Source organism: Branchiostoma floridae, chromosome 14, assembly GCF_000003815.2.
Source record: "Branchiostoma floridae strain S238N-H82 chromosome 14, Bfl_VNyyK, whole genome shotgun sequence".
Taxonomy (NCBI): Eukaryota; Metazoa; Chordata; class Leptocardii; order Amphioxiformes; family Branchiostomatidae; genus Branchiostoma; species Branchiostoma floridae.
The window spans coordinates 7,921,220-7,940,769 of NC_049992.1; the positions used below are offsets into that span (position 1 = coordinate 7,921,220).

Below are 19,550 nucleotides of genomic sequence, written 5' to 3' on the forward strand. Positions count from 1 at the left end.
AGCTCCGCACCGACATTGATAACGGATCAGTCGAATTCCAGGGAAGCATCAAGTATGCCTTCCCAACGGCTCAAGTTTCTTCTTCCCACTGGCCGGGATTTCCTAACATCATTTCAGCTGTCCGACCCACAGGGTAGCCAGGGCATGTGGTTAGCTATAAACTCAATTAAAACTCACTCAGTAAGCACTTGACTCTTAATGGCTTTTCCCTAGGTGGCCTTTAAAGTGTCTTATTTCAGATTATAGGTGGTGTACATTGTAAGTGTGGAGACAGGATGGCTTAGACGTACCAGTATATCATGTTTATACTGGGTTTTCAAGCACCCAACAGTAAACATTACCAAACCACTATGTACCCAAACAGACGAGATTAGCTTCACTGTTCCTACTGCTGTATATACATAAACTTCCTAAGGACCTTGCCAGGGGGTTAATGAACGATTAAGTTTATACAACTTGTTGATATCAAAGTGCAGATGTATAAACACTGCTGACATTAGGGTAGACAGTTGGATTTGGGAAAATCTGATTAATTCTAAGTAAGTGCTACTTGTCCCTGAGTCAGTGAGTTATGATGCAGTTTAAGTTTCATGTACCACATGAAAAGCATTTATAAATCTTTCAAATTGAAATAATATTTTACTACCTGTAGTTTAATGGAGATACTCAACAAAAAGACAATTGATATTTCAAACTTCAAGTCTCCTTCCTTTTTTCCTCTCTCTTTCTCTCCCTCCCTCCCTCTCTCTATCTTTCTTCACATTTCTTCTAGGGATTTGCTCGGTATTCTCTCACTGCTTCCCTATGCAAATTAGCCTGGATACCATCCGAATTCTACCGGGGCTCCTTACACTCACTTCTAGTATAAGAAGCCCTGGTAGAATTCGGATGGTACCCAGGCTATATGCAAATGTCATTCATTACCATGCCCAACCACACAACACTCTTTCTGGTCTGTTTCCAAGTAGTGTTAACATGTAACCACATACCACTGGCTGAGGTCCACTAAGCTGAGCTATGCCAAAAATGTTTCTACGTTCAGCAAGACATGCAAGACAAATCCAGACAACGTCTTAAGGCAAAAAGGGCCTGACACACGTCTGGATTAGTCGCTCCTTGTTTATCGTCCTTCGGAAAAGAAGCTGAGGCTTAAGTCTCATGTTTGAGAAGAGCAAATAATTGGTGAGAGTATGAGTTAGTTAAGGTGTGCTTGAAACAAAACATTGCTTTTTCAGTTTTTGTACGTCAATTAAGGTTAGACATCCAGGTAATAAGATCCGCCAAATAGCAGTTACTGAAGCAACTGTATATGATTTGGAAATGGCTCAATCGATTTTGGAAATGGTTCAACCATTGAAATGGTTCAACCATTTCCAAAATCATGATATGCAGTTGCTTGACAAACTGCTGTTTGGCCCAAATGCTTTTGCCAAGGCAAAGGCCCCCAGCTACCACTCAGTAAACAACAAAACCTTGCTACATATACAAAAACATCAAAGGATCTTACTGCTGTGTGTTGTGTTTCCCTTTCCTCAGTCAGAGCAAGAGCTGTCTAGCCTACTAAATGTCTTGCTAGGAGTGGAATAAGTTGTTGGACATACATTTTGTATATGTATTTTCTCATCTTGTATCAGTGTTACAAAGGGCCTTGAGGCAATTTTATTGTCATGTATGACAGTACGACCTGGAGGTCAAGGGACTAGGTAGGTAGGTATGACAGTATCATTTAGCATTTTTCAGATGGATTAGAAAAAAAAAAGTATTAGATTGTCTTCTTATCTCTGGGGAGAAGAGTTCAGTTCAGAAGAGGTGTTGAACCAAAATGTGTCTCAGAATTCAACCTGTCATCCATGAAATGAAGTTTATGTGGCATCATCCCACAAAAATGGTGGGAGTAACTGGAATCACTGGAGAGTCTCAAGGCTATAATGTTGAAGACCTCTAATCCTTGTTTGACATTGCTTTTAGTCTAGATCCTTTGCAGGGCTCAAAATAAGCCTTTCCTCTTCCATTCCAGACTACAAAATCTCATACCCGGTAAGTTCACAATAATGCCATCAGTAATCCAAGAATTTAGTCTCCTGCAGTTTTAGGGTTTTTCCTACATAACGTTACAGTCAAATCTGTGTAAGTGACCACCACTACATAAGAACCACCTGGCCAATGTGACCACTATTTGCTTTTTTTCCCATTAAGAATCCTGTCTTATAAGTGACCACCTGTCCATATCGACCACATTCTCAGTGGTCTTCTATGCTCTTGGGAAGTTTTGACTGTACTTTTGGCAGGCATTTCAAGATTTGGAAATTAAGACTCTTTTGACAAGGCAGTCCAGAGGGTACACGGGTCACATTCTATACAACCCCTAGGCTTGTGCTGGTATGTGTGTCTTCACCACAAGGTCATTGTCAGTAGGTTCTTCTTGACCTCTAGCATAACTCCCCCCTCCCCCTGGGCTCGGTATTTGCACTCTTCTCAGTCTTTAATAATTTACAAGATCACAGGGTCAAGGGTTTCATTTTGCCTCTACATACTTAGTATAGTGTGTTACTGCTACTGACCTGGGTTTGGTATTTGTTATTTCAACACTGAACTGAATCACAGCATGTTTGTAACCTTTGGTGTGCTGTACCATAACTAAACTTGTCTTTGAAATCATAAAAGTACATCAGCTGATCTTGAGGCAACTGTGAGCACTGTCTGAGAGTTTTTCTGGCGTGGATACCATCCTCATTTACGTTTTTTCTCCCCCCCCCCCCTCCCCACCACCACCCTTGTAAAAGTTTGGAAAGGAAGTGAATAGGGTAACTGAAGAAGCATGGTAGAGTTTTCTAATCCTGAGTTTCTGAATTCTCATCTCTTTCAGTCCTAAATCCTATGTCATAGAGCAGGAAAATCAGCTCTCCTGACTGGACTGTGAGCTCAAAAGGATATTTTTGGTTGGAATACAAGTCTTTTACTCTCAAACACAGCGTAATCTTACTCTTAGTAACTTAGTCTTAGGGGAATGGCAGGTGTTCGCAGATCTCCAAGTCAAATGTCCCATGTAACAGGGTAGACTTTCAGGCAAAAAAGTATGCTTGTCTCTCTCAATTCTGAAATTCCGCAACCTTTTGGCCATTAGACTGCACTACTGTAGACCAATATTGACAGTGATGCTAGCTTTGCATGTACAAAAGGCAGAATAGTTTATTCCTTTGGAGTCTTTGGACAAGTATAATTTAACTCCCATAAATTGGCCTACAGTTTCCGATTTTTCAACAATGGAGCCCACTTGAATGGAGCCCAGCTGAGGTGAGGATACGGGGTGGCACATTACAAGGGCACATGCAGGTATTAATTACAGTGTAATTGGTGTGTTTCACACCTTTCCATGATAAACTGTCTGTGTAGTATGCTCCACAGGTGGTGCCTGCTGTGTACAGTTTTGCAGAAGAGTAGAGACTTGCTCTGATATACAGGTACCTTGGCTTTGACAATTAAGCTATCAAAACCGTAATTTCACATGTCTGACGTTAAAAGACGATAAACATTATTACAGGCCACCAAACTAGTCTTTAGTGTTGAATTATGGTCATTAGCAACAGACCAGACACTGCTTTTGACATCTGGAACTCCTACTACTAGTACTAGTCCTACAGTAGCTGAAATTGTAGGACGTTTCAGAAAACACCGGGTAAGAATGGAGTTCATGCACCACCAACTGACTCGTCGAACTGGTCGGACCTTTAGGCCTAGTGGTTGTGATGTTGGGTTAGTAAGGCCTGGGTTCAAATCCCGCGAGCCAGGGGACTGGTCTACTTGCCACTTTTGTTTCAACTGTAGAACTTTGTGTGTAATTGGCATAAGATATCATTCTACCTGCTTTTATTCTACACCATTAACTAGGACAATGATAACTGCAATTTGTTGGAAAATGAGATTTAATGGACTATGCAAATTTGGGATCACCTTAGTCCTTACAATGAAAATGACAGAAAAATTTTCCATCAAGGGACATATAAAAGATAATTTTTACTTTCACTTATCATTTGCCAACCCTCACCGGCCAGTTACAGCCCTGGACACCAGAGTTTGTGTCACACAGACTTTTCTTTGGTCCCTTGCTCAACAACAATTCTGAGGCCTACGGTCCATGATCAGAGACAGGATATGAGACTGCACAGACCCACCCCACACACAGATCACTGACTGATTCCTGACTCCAAAACAAGCATCTTTATCTCTCCTACAACAAAAGGGTGATTCATACAAGATGTCTGCTCAAATAATTTCACTCCATCAACCCAAATTAGGAGAGATCAGGACAGCTGATAGTGGAGCAGACCCTATAATTTCGCTGATAGCAGGGATATGGGGATATCTTCACTCACAATGCAGGGCTTTTTACTTTACTTAGGTGAGAATGTGGGGATACTGATGGCTGTTGATCCTTTTGCCAAGCCTCCTTCACAGACTTCTGGCTTTCATATTTCTGCGGGAGTGCTGACTTAAGATTTTAAAAGTTTCTCCAATGTTGGGAGAGGTTACCTCCAAGCAAATCCTGCGGTAGCATCTAAGATGTAGTATCAAAAGCTGGCAGAGAAGCAAAGCCGGCCTAGGAGTGTGTATGCTACCAGTGACCGCCTGACACCCTTTGACTGGCTATACTCCTTGGCCAGTGTTGATACTATCTTATGGCACCATAGGATCTGCTTGGAGGTTAGGAAGAGGGAGTTCCACTTGAAAATCTCGAATCAGCAGGGCTCCCAAAAAATAAAAAAAGCCAGGACTGCTAGAAGTCAGCAAAAGAGGCTACTTTTAGCCTCTGTTGTAGGTTATGATTAGTGAGTGGTTCCTTGATATTGTTGCCTCACTGTACAGAGTTGCTGTGTCTAGATAATTATTTGAATACAAAGTAAGTCCCGAGAGTGGCAAGAAGTGAGTGGGAAGTAGTGTCACCGCAAAAAGGTCAAACTTGACTGGAAGCGGAGTTCAGAGGTAGCAGAACTAGCACTAATGAACAAACATCACAGAAATGTCAAGAAATATCAATATCACAACACAGCCCAGAGAGTGATCTGAAAGCTGTCTCAGCAGTTTTAGGGGTGGCATCAATGAAAACAAATAACATCAGGACTTGGCAAAATATGAGCTGGGCAGAGGGCAAGGGGCTCTTTCCTGTCCCCAACTGAACTGAACCATTTGTCAAAACAATGTAGGCTCTCTGACTACCCATGATTTAAAATCTATGACATGTGTGTGCTGAGTTTCAAATCTTTCTAGCAATTGACACACTTCTCTTTTATGGCCCAATCTGCATATTGAAAGAAATCATGAATGACAACCTGTCTTAGAGAACTCTTAATTTCCTCATTTATTGTTTGGCAATCCTGCAAATGAAATTAGAAGAAATATTGTGTTGAATGAAAGATACAAAGTTCAACATACAAGAAATAAGCATGAGCAAAAACAAGCTGAATCAGCAGTTTTCAAAAGTGGCGTCCTTCAAAAATAACTAACTTGCACGACATGGCAAAATACGAGCTGGGGTTCAGGGCAAGTATCTCTTCTTCTCTGTCCCCAACTGAACCATACCATTTGTCAAAACACTGCAGGCTCCTCTGTTGGCCCATGATTTACGACCCTAGGCCTGGGCAAAGTTTGGTTGATAGATGCTGGTTTTGGAGGAGGACCCCTGCCTGGCTAGGGCTTGTCACCCCACATAACGCAGCCTGGGATCAGTTTGCAGGGGTTTGTTTGAAGTTGGAGAGTTTGTTGTTTCAGTGCATTCTGGAGAACCATATCAAGTGATGGTGTAGAGTGCTGCACAGGGTTTCTCCTATAACCAGGAGGACTAGTAGGACAGAAACACAATGGATTGTGGAAAATTTGTGGGGTATTTTAGCCATTATTTATTACTTAGTCAATCCTAAATAAAGCTAAAACTGGTCCATTCTCTCACTGTCTAACATAGTACAGGCGGGGTAAAGGTATAAGGGATGGCTTGATGCACTTGATTTGTTGTCTATCTCCAGTCTCACTTGGAGGCTGATAGATTGCAAAAGTTAGAAAAATGAAATGATAATTATAATGTTGCATAGCTCCGAAGCAAGACTGAACTGGCCTGCAAAATTGAAAGCCTGATAAATACAAACAAAAAAAACATACAAAAAAAGCCAAAGCCTAACCTCTGCTTGGAGAGTAAGACAGTGGAAGCTGCAAGCCTGGCCTTGGAGTTCATGACTCAGGTTGAAGGCCAGGGGTTGTAATTCCTGTAACACCACACATTTCACCCCGTATTTACTGCTGTGGCTCCACATTCTCAACCCATGTGATATGGCTGTGCTCGTAATTTACCTTTATCTCAAATGTGTTTGGAAAATTAGTTCTACCTTTGCTGGTATGTTCCCAAATATTTTCTCAAGTCAATGTTGCAGGCCTTTTAGATACCAAAGTCTTTCTTATATAAGACTACACTAATAATCATGTCTAAGTCATCAAAGGAAAAGCTTTATTGAATAAAGGTAAAGGTAAAGAAAAGTGGGCAACCTCGAACTGACGATAAAGGACAAAACGTCCATCCAGGAATATGCCAGGAATCGAACCCATGACTTCACGATCTCGTGTCCGCTAGCCTCGCCACACGGGTCTGCACACACCACTTGATTTTTTTAAGCCTTGCTTTACCATCTAGTTGCAAAGCATTGCAGTGATTGATTGTTTTCAAACTACCACTTGCCGGCCTATTAGACAGATTTAGAGAAGATGACAGTTTATTTGAAAATAAACACAACTGTTCTGATATCACCCCCTGCCAGTGCGAGATATACAACACATTTGGACACAACAGAGACAATTCTGGGCCACCGCCAGACGATCGACCCGGAAGGTCGCTAGTGTTTACCTTCGGATGCCGCTTTCTAAATTCGTACGCCGCAATAGTCACAAGAGAAAAAAAGCACAGGCATTCCGACTCCTTGTCGTCTTTTGTGGGCGCACTTCGCCGTGTGTACTTAGCGATAGGGGTGTTTATTCGTGACATGGGGTGTATATCAGTTCACATGGTCCGAGGGGTGAGAACCTGGTCAGATCTGCATGGACGTCCTGTCTGGGATTGGGAAGTACTGTGATTTGTAAATTCATTACGGGGAATTATAATAGGGAAAAAACGAAAGGGTGCTTTTGTTCACTGTTTGATAAGTTCACGTTTAGCAGTCACTGCAAAAAATCAGGAAAAAGACCACCCTAGGCATTTCACAATCTACAGAACATGCTTGGGACTCACTGATAACTCCTCACTCATGGATGCTATTCTGAAAACCATGTTTTGTTATATTGCATGTGAAGCTGGTTTATTTATTTGCCTATACATATTTATTTTAGATGTTAAGTGCCCTAGAAAAATGGAAACCCCAGTAGTTTGTGTTTATTTTCAACTGTTTTGTTAAGCCATTTGTTTGTTATATTTGTCTGGACAAAACAAACTCAAAATAAACAAGGCAATCAAATACATCCTGTACATGCATATACAAGTTTATCTGGTATTGTTGTGATATTTGCTGTGCTTGCTTAAATGCAATAAACTTCTCTGTGCAAAGCACTATTGTACTGTTAGTAATAGAGTACTACTAATGTACTACTAAGGCACTACTAATGTACTGACATCGCACTGATACTTTTGAGGCCACCGCGTAGAAACAAGCAATCCTTTGTCTCCCTGTCACAGCCAAGATCAAAGTGCATTCATTCTCTAATCACTCCTCTCCTTTAGCTCGGACATCTGGTTCAGATACAGGACAGGATACAAAAAAAGTAGAAGTATAGCCTGTCAAGGGATATTTCTAATTTGAAAAATTGCAGGGGGTAGTTTTAAGAAAGCTGTTTACTAGGAAAGGGAGGGTTCATTGCTAATTGAACACACGCTCATGCTGGGATGGGCATTAAAGTGAAAGGGATAGGAGCCCCCCTCCTAGCCTCTACCAGGCTCCACAAGTCGTGGGAAAAATAGTAGAAATTGGTGAAATAAGACAGAAAACACATCAGAGGGGATAGATAGCCATGGAATAGAGTCCTTAGATTGCAAACTGTACTCCTTGGCCATCTAACTGCTCTGGTATGTTTTTTTGTCTTGTTTGGCCAATTTTTACTATTCATCCAGCAACCTGCGTTGCCTGCTGGAGGTTACCCCCTCCAAATTTGAAAAAAAAAAAAGTGTCATACTGTAAATCGCTAAATATTCTTTTACATATGCTACCTTTTGCTCTGATTTAAGAGCATTTGGAAGTACTGACTGTAAAAAAGGGAATTCTCACTGTCATATGTTTTATGTTCACATTTTTTGCCATTAACTCTTAAAGCTGCTGCAAACATTTTCCCTTTTACAGCACAACCCTGCATGGCAGTTCCAATTACAAACTCTGAATACTCTATTTTCCTAGTAATTATCAAAAAGATTTCCCCTTTTACAGTATTGAACCGACCACTGTCTACATTAGCTTTCAGTTTTACTGTCATTGCCATTCTAGCACCAGGTCTTCCCACCCCCTCACCCCTTCTTCCCTTTACTGCCACATGGAGCCCAATGCTGAATGATAAGACTGAAATGATAAACTAAACGTCTCTTGTCTTTCACTGCAGCAATGCATAGTGTATTAGAGGACATACACAATGGTTTAGCTGCATAGCAACAATCGAATAGGGGTTTTAGAGTTACACTTTTTTCCAGGAAAGCTTTAGAATGGTTTAAAACTAAAAGGGTTAGAATGCTAGATATCCAAGGAAAGCTTTAAAGGGGTTGAAATTTGAAAGAGTTGCCCATTGTAAGACTAGAAGGGAGTTTATAAAATCACACAATATACCAGACTGCAGTAAGAGTAGAGTAGAGTTCTTCAGGTAGGAATGTCCTGTTCCAATTAAGGTTGTACATGTATAATAATACCAGGAAGGTTGTAATAGGAGTTTAATTTAGAAAAGAAAACAAATCAGGAATACTATTACCAGGAATGTGTTGGCATTGAATGACCGGGTGGCTAGGCTAGTGGACACCAGACCGAGAGGTCCCAGGTTCGATTCCTGCACAATCCTGGTATTCCTAGCCCTAGTCACAATGGATAACAACACACTACCCCTACTGCCTAAAACAAAAAGGCTATAGGACCTTTACCTTCTCACTGGGAAGCCAGGAGCTGCCTTGATCAGCTAATCACAAATTCAAGAATGCAACACAACCTTGAACTCTTTGTGTTGCTGAAAAACACTTTAATCCCTAAGCTGATAAACTGATTAACACCTTAGGGACAGGCTTGAATCCAAGGTCGCTGCACCCTTGACCTTTTCACCTTCCCACACAAATACAACAAACAAACATCAAACCCAAGAAGCAAACTGACATATATAAATACTTCTTTTCCCTTGCTACAAGACAGGACAAGTTGCAGAGCAAGTTCTACTAGAGAACGGGAACTTTGTCAAAGATAACCACCTTCTTCTACCTTCTAATGCAACACAACAAAGGCACAATACAGAGGTTGGTCATGTCACACAATAACGGAACAACTTTTCACACCCAATGCCTTGATACCTAACTCTAAGCACCATTCAAAGCTCAGAATCTGAATTCTGAATCTGTCCAAAAAGACAACATCTCTCTCGTTATCTTGTTTAATCCAGCCCTAATGCAAGTTGACAAATTAGCTGTCAGCCCATCACTCTCACCATATCTGTGGAGACACATCTAGGAGGACATCTTTCCACATTCGGCCATGGAGATGGCACCATTTTAATCAGCTTTACCATGTACATATCAGGCTATTTTAGACTCCAGACTGTGGACTATTTTAGACTGATTTATCTAATAGAAATTGGGGTGAGAGTCTCTGCATTTGGCCATGAGGATATTATCTCATATTAGAGTCTACACTACTAGGCCAGCTACATTCCTCATTTGCCTGGTTTTGATACTATCTTTTGCCACCATAGGATCTGCTTGGAGATTAACTCCAAGGAATGGTAGAATTATCTATATGTCATTATCTATCTAGAAACTAGGGTAAATTTCTGTCCCAGGTGGAGACAAATTTCACTCATTCCATCCCAAAAATCCGGACTTCATGACACAACACAGATCTAACGTAGGAAATTAACAACATTAGCTCCCAAAACAAAGAGTTTGACAGGAAAAAAATTAAAGGTTGGAGAGAGCCCTAGGTTAATGGCCACAAGCTCCCAACCCCAGATCCTGACAGGGAGAGCTTGTGTAACACAGCCTAACTGGCTGAGGATTCCTGCAGAGGGCTACTCTCATCCTGACCTTCCCTTTCATCTCCACCCCTTTAACTTTCCCTCTGATCAATCAGCTTGATAAGGATCAGTCAGACATGCCATGTATCCCAGCATGCACCTCATGGGGGTCCCTTCCAGAAAAGCCCACTGGGAAAATGTTACACAAAGGGACTCCCTGTTCGAATGAAGCAATTCTGTTTCATAATTAGGACAAAAAATCTTTATTAAAAAGCGTATTACCAACTTGAAATACTAACCAAGTTTTGGAAATAGCTCTACTAGTGAGGAAAATGAGAAAAAAAACTACTTCTTTCAATATTAATGAACATGACAGTTGCAGTTAAGTTTTAACCCGGCATTTCCTTACATAAAAGATTTTATTTGATGAAATGAACCAATTTCTGTGGCTGCAAATTGGTAAATGAATTATCATGGGAAACTGCATCTTACAGCAGACAGGATTTCACTTGCTGAATTCATGAAATAAGGAAATCTTTGTTGGTTTACTGTTTAATATTTCGGATAAACTTCTATTTAAAACTATAAAAGAGCTTAAAACAGTGAAATTCGAACCAAGCTTTTGTTGTTTGCTTTAACTTAAAGAAAGGGTAATTTCTAAATGTAAATGAAGGTGTAACCATCCTTCAAAAATGAACCGGCTACCACAGTGAAAATGATCCTGCATAAGCATTTCCTTCATGAAAAAAGCGGAACTGTACTTCTTTCCTTCCCCAAACTGAGAAATCCTAACCAAGCAGTTTCTGTTGAATGGATTTGTAGTTGAAATGAACCAATCTTCTGCAATTTACTTCACATAATTTGGATAAGTAAACAGATTATTGGAATGAAATTCTAACCAAGCATCACAGTACAGAAAGGAACCAGCCTGCATCTGTTTACAGCAACAACATCTCTATTATTGGAGTGAGAATCTGAGGAAAGTTTAAAGCCAATTAAAATGTGTGCACAGGATTGTAAGGGTTTACTCTCCTTGTCAAAAGCTTCTGTATAGCCTGAGGTGTTTCCCTTAAGTTTTCCTTGTTAAACCTCCCAAATGCAAAATGAGCACTCTACCCTAACAGTTATTGCTGTTTTAGCACTTTTGCCTCCACCCATTGTTTTCCATGAGCTCAGATTCAGATACAAAATCTGTTCCGAGCTCATATTTAGATACAGAATCTGTTCTAGATATCAAATCTGACTATCCAATTCTTTGAAATCCTCTGTCTAGTCTAAATGAACAGTACACTGAGCCAGCCAAGCAGTCAGAGCTCTGTTCTCAAGTTTCCCCCCTGACCTCAGTCCAAACCCTCTATTTATTTGTGCTGCCTACTGGGCCAGATAGAAGGTGGGGGCTTCTATTATTGCTGCGGAAAACCCAACAGATCTTGGCCAGTGATCCCCTGCAACAGTTGCACAGGATGTCATTCAGTCTCTTGTCTGGGACTCCACATGCCATCTGATATAAGGCATAATCAGCTGTTCCAGTTTTACGTAAATTCTAGACCACTGCACTGATTTGATGTAAAGCGTTATCAGCAATTTTGCCAAATGTGCAGGGAAGATTTCGAATTTTGAATGAGTGGAAAGTGTAAAGGCAAAGTGGAGTCAGCCTAATCTCAGAGCAGATCCTACAATGGCATAAGATAGTACTTAAGTTCTGAGGAATGTAGTCAGCCAAGAGGTGTACATTTGCACTCCTAGGCCGGCCTTACTCCTCTGGCACCTTTTGATACTATCTTATGCTACCGTAGGATCTGCTTGGAGATTATAGTCAGCCCTCAAAATTCCCTGTAACCTGTATAGAGACCCCCCATACAGACCTCCTTTCTGGCTCACACAGAGCCTGGTTCCCAGACACTGCTTCAGATAGCATCAAGTGATAGAATCCCTGTGGTTTTCCCAGCATCCTGTTGTAATGAGCTGTCCTGATAAGCCTGCAAAGCCAGATTAACGTGAAGTGGCATTACCAGGCACATACCCTAATCTCTCTGAAAACCTTTCTAGAGGAGAACACTTCAGCCCAACACCAACACCCCAATCCTTTAGTGACATCAATGGCCATAATTCATTGTACTTTTCAAAACAAGATAAAGGTATTTAGAAACCACGAGAAGTTTGTGATAATATTCTTGTTAGGACAAGAGATGGAAAATACCTAATTTCTACAATTGATATCATGTAAGTCTTGCACTCTCATTCTCACCCCCCTCTCTCTCTCTTTCTCTCTCCCTCCTCCTCTCTGTCTTTCTCTCTCTCACTCACTTTATTTATCTCTGTCTACTTCTCTCTTTCTCTGATAGCCTGTCTCTCTTACCCCTCTCCCTTTCTCACTCTCCTCCTCTATTTCTCAATCAGATTTGAGATCTCCAGAGGATGTCCTTCATGGCCTCCAGACTGTACCATTTCCCTGAGTGGCTCACCCCAGGCTAACTGTGTCAATGGACAGACTTGACCATGCAGGCTTCCCACATAAATCAGGCAGCACTGATCACTGGTATGGTTTCCCCATGACCCACAAATGTCGTTCCTGCCCTGTGGTTCACTTAGAGGCCACCGCAAGATATATAACCAGTAGTTGGCTTCAACCTTATCCAGAAAAGGGTCTGGATTGGCATCATCAAGTGTGGATGGGAAGGTTTTTCTTTTAAACGTTGATTAATATCTATGAAGTGCTGTGTAAATCACTACTTCTACTAGAGGAAAAGTACATTGACCCAAAACTCAGACAGTAACTTTTGGTTTGCAGCTTCTCAATAACTGTAAATCTTTAAATATGTTCGGGGAGGTTTGATTTTTGCTATTTGGCATTGTAACAATAGGAAAGGTTACCCTTCCAATGGAAAAGTACACATGCCCCAGATCACCGTTAACTCTTAATGTGCGTTGCCTCAACAGAGGACTTTACCTATCCAGCAGAAATGTTACTACAAATGTGTGCCCTTCGTGTCACAATACGGTGCAAACTGGTGCCCTGGTTTGCTCATCTCCGTTTAATTGCTCCGTCCCCATTGACAAAGGCTACTTAACCACACAAACCCACTGCTTGCTTTGGGCTCTGCTTGATAGCCTGAATAGAGGAGCCGCTTTACGTTAGAAGATTAGGAAGGGACGCCGACTTACGATACATGCATCCCGGTTCTCGGTTCAGCTGCTGGTAGCCCTGGCAACAGCGATAGTTGGTCTGGTATGTGGACCGGTACACCTGCCGATACGCCGTGTAGTATGCCGTTCTGCGGACGTGAAAGTAATACTTGTGAGGGGAGAGAAGTCACTATTTGCATTCGGCAAATACTTGTGACCGGGGGAACACTGAGTCGAAGGAAGAAGGCAAACAGTTTGGGGTCAGAAGAGGGGTTCTCTACACAATGCTCAGTCTATAAGAGTTGAAGAGCAATAGACACAAGGAAAGTCTTTAGGAGCAATTGTATTAGGGCTATGGCCCAATCTGTCCCAGTGTTAACACATGGAAAGTAAACTCGGTACACGTGAAGCTGTTTTTGTTTGTTTTACTGTTAATACATTTCCCATCCAATCTCTTACGTACGTTCTGGATATTTGTACTTTGCATTACTCTACTTGGTGAGCAAAACATGCGAGTTGTTTTGTCTGTAGGCAAGTAATTGTCACATTTATGACACAATTTGGTGATGTAGTTGTTGCAGTACTTCTAGAGTACATGTGAGGCTGAATGTTTTCTCTCTTCTGTTATTTCAGTGTTTGTTTGGGTTACGTTCGTTTCCAATTCATTCCCTGTAAATTTTGGAGGTTTGTGCTTAGAAATGCTCAGTATATCTGCACAGACATCAGTACTAGTGTTAACCCTCTCCCAACTAAGGCAGCCTTTTGGAACCAAAGTTACACTAGTTTACTGGTTAGGCAGCAGAGAGATGGTAAAGAACAATGGTGGTCGTTTTGTCTGGAGACAAGTGATTGTTATTTTTATGACGTAATTTGTTGTTGTGTTAGTGATGGTATTTCTACCATACTTGTGACTTTGAATGTTTTCTTTTTGTCTCTTTTCAACAAGCTGTACATTCCAGTCCCTGTATGTATTTTGTAGGCCCATGCTACAACTCTCAACTGATAACAATGTAGTAAAGACAACACACGGCATGCAATGTTACAAAGCAATGTCCTTTGTCGTTTAGTCTATAGACACAAGACAAGTTAATAATGCCAATTGTAGGTCTAAGGCTACTCTAGTGTCAATGATGTTGTCAAAACAGTGCATGTGAAATTAATTGCTTTCTTTTATGTTTTTGTAACATTTGAAACCACATTCCTGAGCAATTCTGGATGCTTTTACTTTCTATCAGCAGTATGCAAGTTTATGCTTTACAAAATTTACTTTACAGCCTTCACAATGACATGTACATAACCAATTGACTCAGGAATAAAGGATTTCCTCTTCTTTGATATAATTACACCCCCTCCTCAATGGGGGTCCTTAATCAATCTAAACTGTCAGTAAAATAAACAGTCATTGCTGAGTACTGTCAGTCTTGAAACATTTTCTGGTGTTTTCATTTTGTTTGTGAAAATTTGATGGCATTTACCATGACACCGCAAATAGATCTATGCAATTCCATAGTTGCTCTACAGGATGGTTTCAAACCTCCTTCAAAATAACATCCCAATTGTAACTGAATTTACATTTGATTACTGTATGAGTCATGCTGTGCTCTCAAAAACTTTAAAAATGTAATTCCCAGAAGTCATATCTATATATCACTAAATGCAAATGTGAGTAGAAAAAAATAAAAGACAGACTGCAGTGCCTTACCGTCTCTCATACCCCACACACCAGTCTTGGTACGAGCCACAGTTCGGTTTCCACACCTTGACTGTGCGCGTGAAGGCGCGGACACACGGCTCCCTCTGCCCCACCATCGCTACTTCCTGGTACGGACACACGTTAGGCCTGGACACATGGAGAAACAACAAGTTAACCCTCACACTAACACTTCACTATCTGTGTGATGTGCCTTCACTACCTCCTATGGACACACGTTAGGCCTGGACACATGGAGAAACAACAAGTTACCCTCACACTACTACCCTCACACTAGAATGTCACTCTCTGTGTGATGGTATGAATACACGGCTTCCTCTGTCTTGCCTTTGCTAGTGGACACGTGTTAGGCCTGGTCGACATAGAAAAAAAAAGTTAACCCTCAAACTAACACTTAACTATAAGTGAAGGTATGAATACAACACTTCCTCTGCTTCGCATCGCTACCTCATATCAAGGACATTATCATTCATATTAATAATAATAATAATCATATACTACCTTGAAGATACATAATGTTGCTGCTCCCATAGACACGCTACGCAAGACCACATGGGGAAAACATAAACAATGTTGGATACAGTTAACCCTCATACTAACATTAACACATCCAAGACGACACTGAACTTGTGAAAGTACCCACATTTTTAATCTGGCTAATTGCAACAAGTACTATTTCCTTATTTTTTCAACAGTTTACCTTAACCTTTAAAATGAACGTTAAAGGATTAAAACTATTGCAGATACTGGGATGAAACTATTTAAGACTTCATTTGGAAATCATGTCACAGCATTCAGATGGTGCAATGAGGTTTTATCAAGATAAATTGGATGGTGCAATTAATATCTTCATTCAACCAAAGATCATTCATTCATCCAGTAACCGCCGACCGGCACCAGCAAAAATAGTAGTTAGCAACATCAAAGACATGTCCAAATAACAAAAGGAAACAGAAACAATACCCAAATAACCCATCCCAATTTTCCTACACGGGCAGCCTTGATTAGCATGACATAAGCGTAACTATCCTTTCGCTAACCCCCTTGTACAACACCCCATTCTTCCACTGCTAACAAGACCCCCCTCAACTCTATACATCCTCCAAAAGCCCCATTAAACCAAGCAATTGTCGCCCGATTGTTTGGATCAATGTGTATGCGACCTTTGTGTGCCCCAATAGTTGATAACAAGCTCCTATTGAAAAGGGGTACTTGTACTTACTGGTCTGCGTACAGTTGGTACTGGTAGTTGTTGGCGAGGGTCTCCCTCAGGCCTACAGAAAGCAAACACAGTCCGAAGTAACAGAACAAATCCTGTACGCCTCTCCACTTCATTGTAGCAAATATCCCGCTATAGAGCCGTACGAAAAAAAACAGATGACTTCCTAAAACTCCGCCAGTTGTACCGCTGCCAATATATGGAGTACAACACAGGCCCGACCCGAGTGGACTTGTGTTCTGTACCGTACGCTAGTGGTGCGAACTCTTCACGAATAGGCGCAAAGTGCCCGAAGAGAACCGGTATCAGAAAACCAACACGGGAAAAAATGTCAGGAATCGTCGGCAGGGTAAACTGTTTCGAGTGGTCTCCACTTCTTGTCTGTTGATAAAACCTCTTCTCTTGCCCGAATGGAATCCCAAACCGCCAAATTATATAAGAAGAGGGTGCTTAGAAGGCCGTCTAGCACGGAGACGACACAACAAGGCTCGCCGCGACACTGGCCTTAGGTCTACGGTCTATGATTACTGACTCCTTCAGCGACGATACCACGGCGACGATTGTCGATATCCTGAGGGAGAATTTTGAATTATACCCGAGTGGGCCACACGCCAAAAAGAGACCTCCGCGATAATAAGACTGAGAGAGAGGACAGCACCAAAGGTTTGTGCTGGTGCTCGTGCGGTGGTCTGACTTCAACTGACAGCCGACGGGAGGAAATATCAAGAAAGCAGCACCGCCACACACAAATACGTAATGCCCGGGGGCAGCCGCACAGAATAACACTGCACCCCTTCCTGTCCGGTTTCCGAAACGCCAACCGCTGAATCCAACAGGGCTTAGCGGAGAGACCTGATCTCGTCTGGGCCCGACGCAGCCCCGCACACACACAACTGTATCCTCTCCTTCCGTCCTAAACTTCACAGTTTAATCCCACACCGGTGCAACCACCGCGATCTTGCAAATCCTCAGGGCTCAAATCAGCACTTTTCCCGGCTTGACTCTTGGTGTGACCAGTCCAGAGGGCATTCCAACATAACAAGCGGGTCGCTTTCAGGACCCCGTCGGCACGCACAGATACAAACGCCTACTAGCCTGCCTGCCCCCCTTCCTACAAATTTAACCACCGCTTTTTCAGGAATACCCCCGTCACGTGACCCGCCACCGCTCGTGACAAAAGATGTGTACACACGGGGTCTCCGTTGTCTCAGGTTTCCTCAAGAAAACGTCGCAAGAGCTCCCCAAAAAGTAAGACACAAGTCGGCGCTCTTTGAAGTAAACGATACTTGTTCAAAACTTTTAACACATTAAGCTTTGATGTATTATGCATAAACCCACAGCATTGCTTGTTCTAGTCTTATAACGTTATCCGGGCGCCCGTGAAGCCAAAGATGAAGCTGTAAAAAGAGCTGTACCGGATTTCAAAAGGACCGTCCGATCTTTTTGGGTCATCTGGGACGATTTGCAGGCGACACATTTTGTCACGGTTTCCCTTTCTGTGATGATACACTAGGGGGCGCCCGTGCACACGGAGAGAAGAACGTGTAAACTTCGAACATAAGTCGGGAGAAGATCTTTTTGGCGTTTTGTTGTACGTTGATTCAAGGACGTCCTTGGTTAATTAAAAAAAACAGCCTAAGTTGCCATGTAAAATGTAAAGTAATGGCAACGTGCAGTGTATTGTAGGGTCATAATCTCTAACTAAACTGGTAACCTCTATATGTTAGAACCATTGAAGGACCCACCAGCTCAATGGCAGTGTTTTAGCCTTTTAGGCAATTGTTTTTTGCAACGTTTACTACATACAGGTAGTACATCTTTCTAGAGGCCGAAGCGGGTCCTCGCGTCTGCTTTAAGATTACGTTTAGACGCTGTAGATAACAAACAACAACAACAACAACAGCAACAAACATTTAAAAAATCTGCCCGAATATAGAAGATAAATCGACAGCTGTTTGCCGCACAAGTGTCTGCAATGAGGCGCGCGCGTCCCATCCTACAGTCCCATCCGGGCGCTCATCAATCGAAAAGACAGTCACTTTCAATATCTGCTTGAAGATCTTCCGAGAAAGACACCATCTGTCGCCCAGCCATTCGGGGCTGACAGGAGGCACGCGCGCGGACGGCCCGTCCCACCGGACTCATCGCCGCCCGCGGGGAACGTGTCCGACATCGGCGGGACCACCAAGGATGTGTCCGGGAGGGAACTGACTACACCGCCTGGTGACCATACCATCATCAGCTCCCGGTGCTGGAAGTGTTGCCCGCCCCCAAGTTCATAAGCGGAAGCCGGGGAATTTTTACGGGATTGTTTTTTTTTTAATATAATAAAATACTTTAAAAGAAAGCCTAGAAAGGTTAGGAAGGCCAAGGACGTTTTGTATAAAGTCCAGGACCCCTTGTCGGGATAAAGCGTACAAAACGTCCGGAAACTGCGACAAGTACAAAGCAAGCCAGAATGGTGTATCTGCTTGAAAAGTTGAGGTGGGAATGGGAAAGGTGTTGGGAAATACTCCTAGGAAAGACTAGCTTGCTTTTGGATATTTCAAAGATCTTTAGATGAAGGAAATTGGCAACAAAAACTAACGTCATAGGGTACACTCAAAAGTACTCAGGAACAAAATACGCGGCTATATATCATCGTAGAGAGCAATGGATCCGAACGAATACTTGAGAAGAGTGGTGACAATGTTTTCTCCTCTGCCCCGGACACAAGGCAACTCCCGCCCCTGTCCTGCGTGGGAAAGGAAAGACGTCCACAACTGTCTGTGACAGGACAGCCGTATCGGTGCGATTACGTCATGACGGATCCATTAGCGTCGCTATCATCCCCCCTGCCAAACCTGCCGCCAGCTTACAACAGATAAATCACGTCAAGGTGGTGTCACATTACAATACTGTCGCCACACTCTCGGATCAGTCAAAAGCCCCCCAAGGGACTGGAAAACCGTGAGGATTATCTTCAAGTAGATATGGGGAGGGAACAGTTTTTTTTTCATAAAATTTACTTGCTGTGGTCTAGATCTTGATTTGGATTTGACCACTTTCCTCATGAATCAGAATAGTTCTTGCTCTACAGTAAAAGTAAGTAGTGGCTAGTGGATGTAGTATAGTGGATGTATCAGAATGGGAAGTTGTCATAGCCTCACCTCTGCATGGCCAATTTTACTCCTCTGCCGGCTAAACTTCTTCCCCAGCTTATGCTACTGTTTTATGCCACCGGAGGAATCTGCTTGGAGATTAACCGCCTGCACCTTGACTTGTTACGCACCG

At 42.3% G+C, this 19,550-nt stretch overlaps 1 protein-coding gene across 1 annotated transcript in view; it reads right to left on the bottom strand.

Annotated features, from left to right (window-relative positions):
- The window catches only part of LOC118430076 (multiple epidermal growth factor-like domains protein 6), a 119,087-nt gene extending 101,461 nt beyond the window's left edge, over positions 1-17,626 (bottom strand). The window contains exons 1-3 of the mRNA XM_035840784.1: positions 16,281-17,626; positions 15,050-15,187; positions 13,387-13,496 (exon numbers count right to left, since the gene is read on the bottom strand). Coding sequence (XP_035696677.1) covers positions 13,387-13,496; positions 15,050-15,187; positions 16,281-16,393 — 361 coding nt within the window. The 5' untranslated portion in view covers positions 16,394-17,626. The remainder of the gene's footprint in view (positions 1-13,386; positions 13,497-15,049; positions 15,188-16,280) is intronic.
- Positions 17,627-19,550: the final 1,924 nt, after the last annotated feature.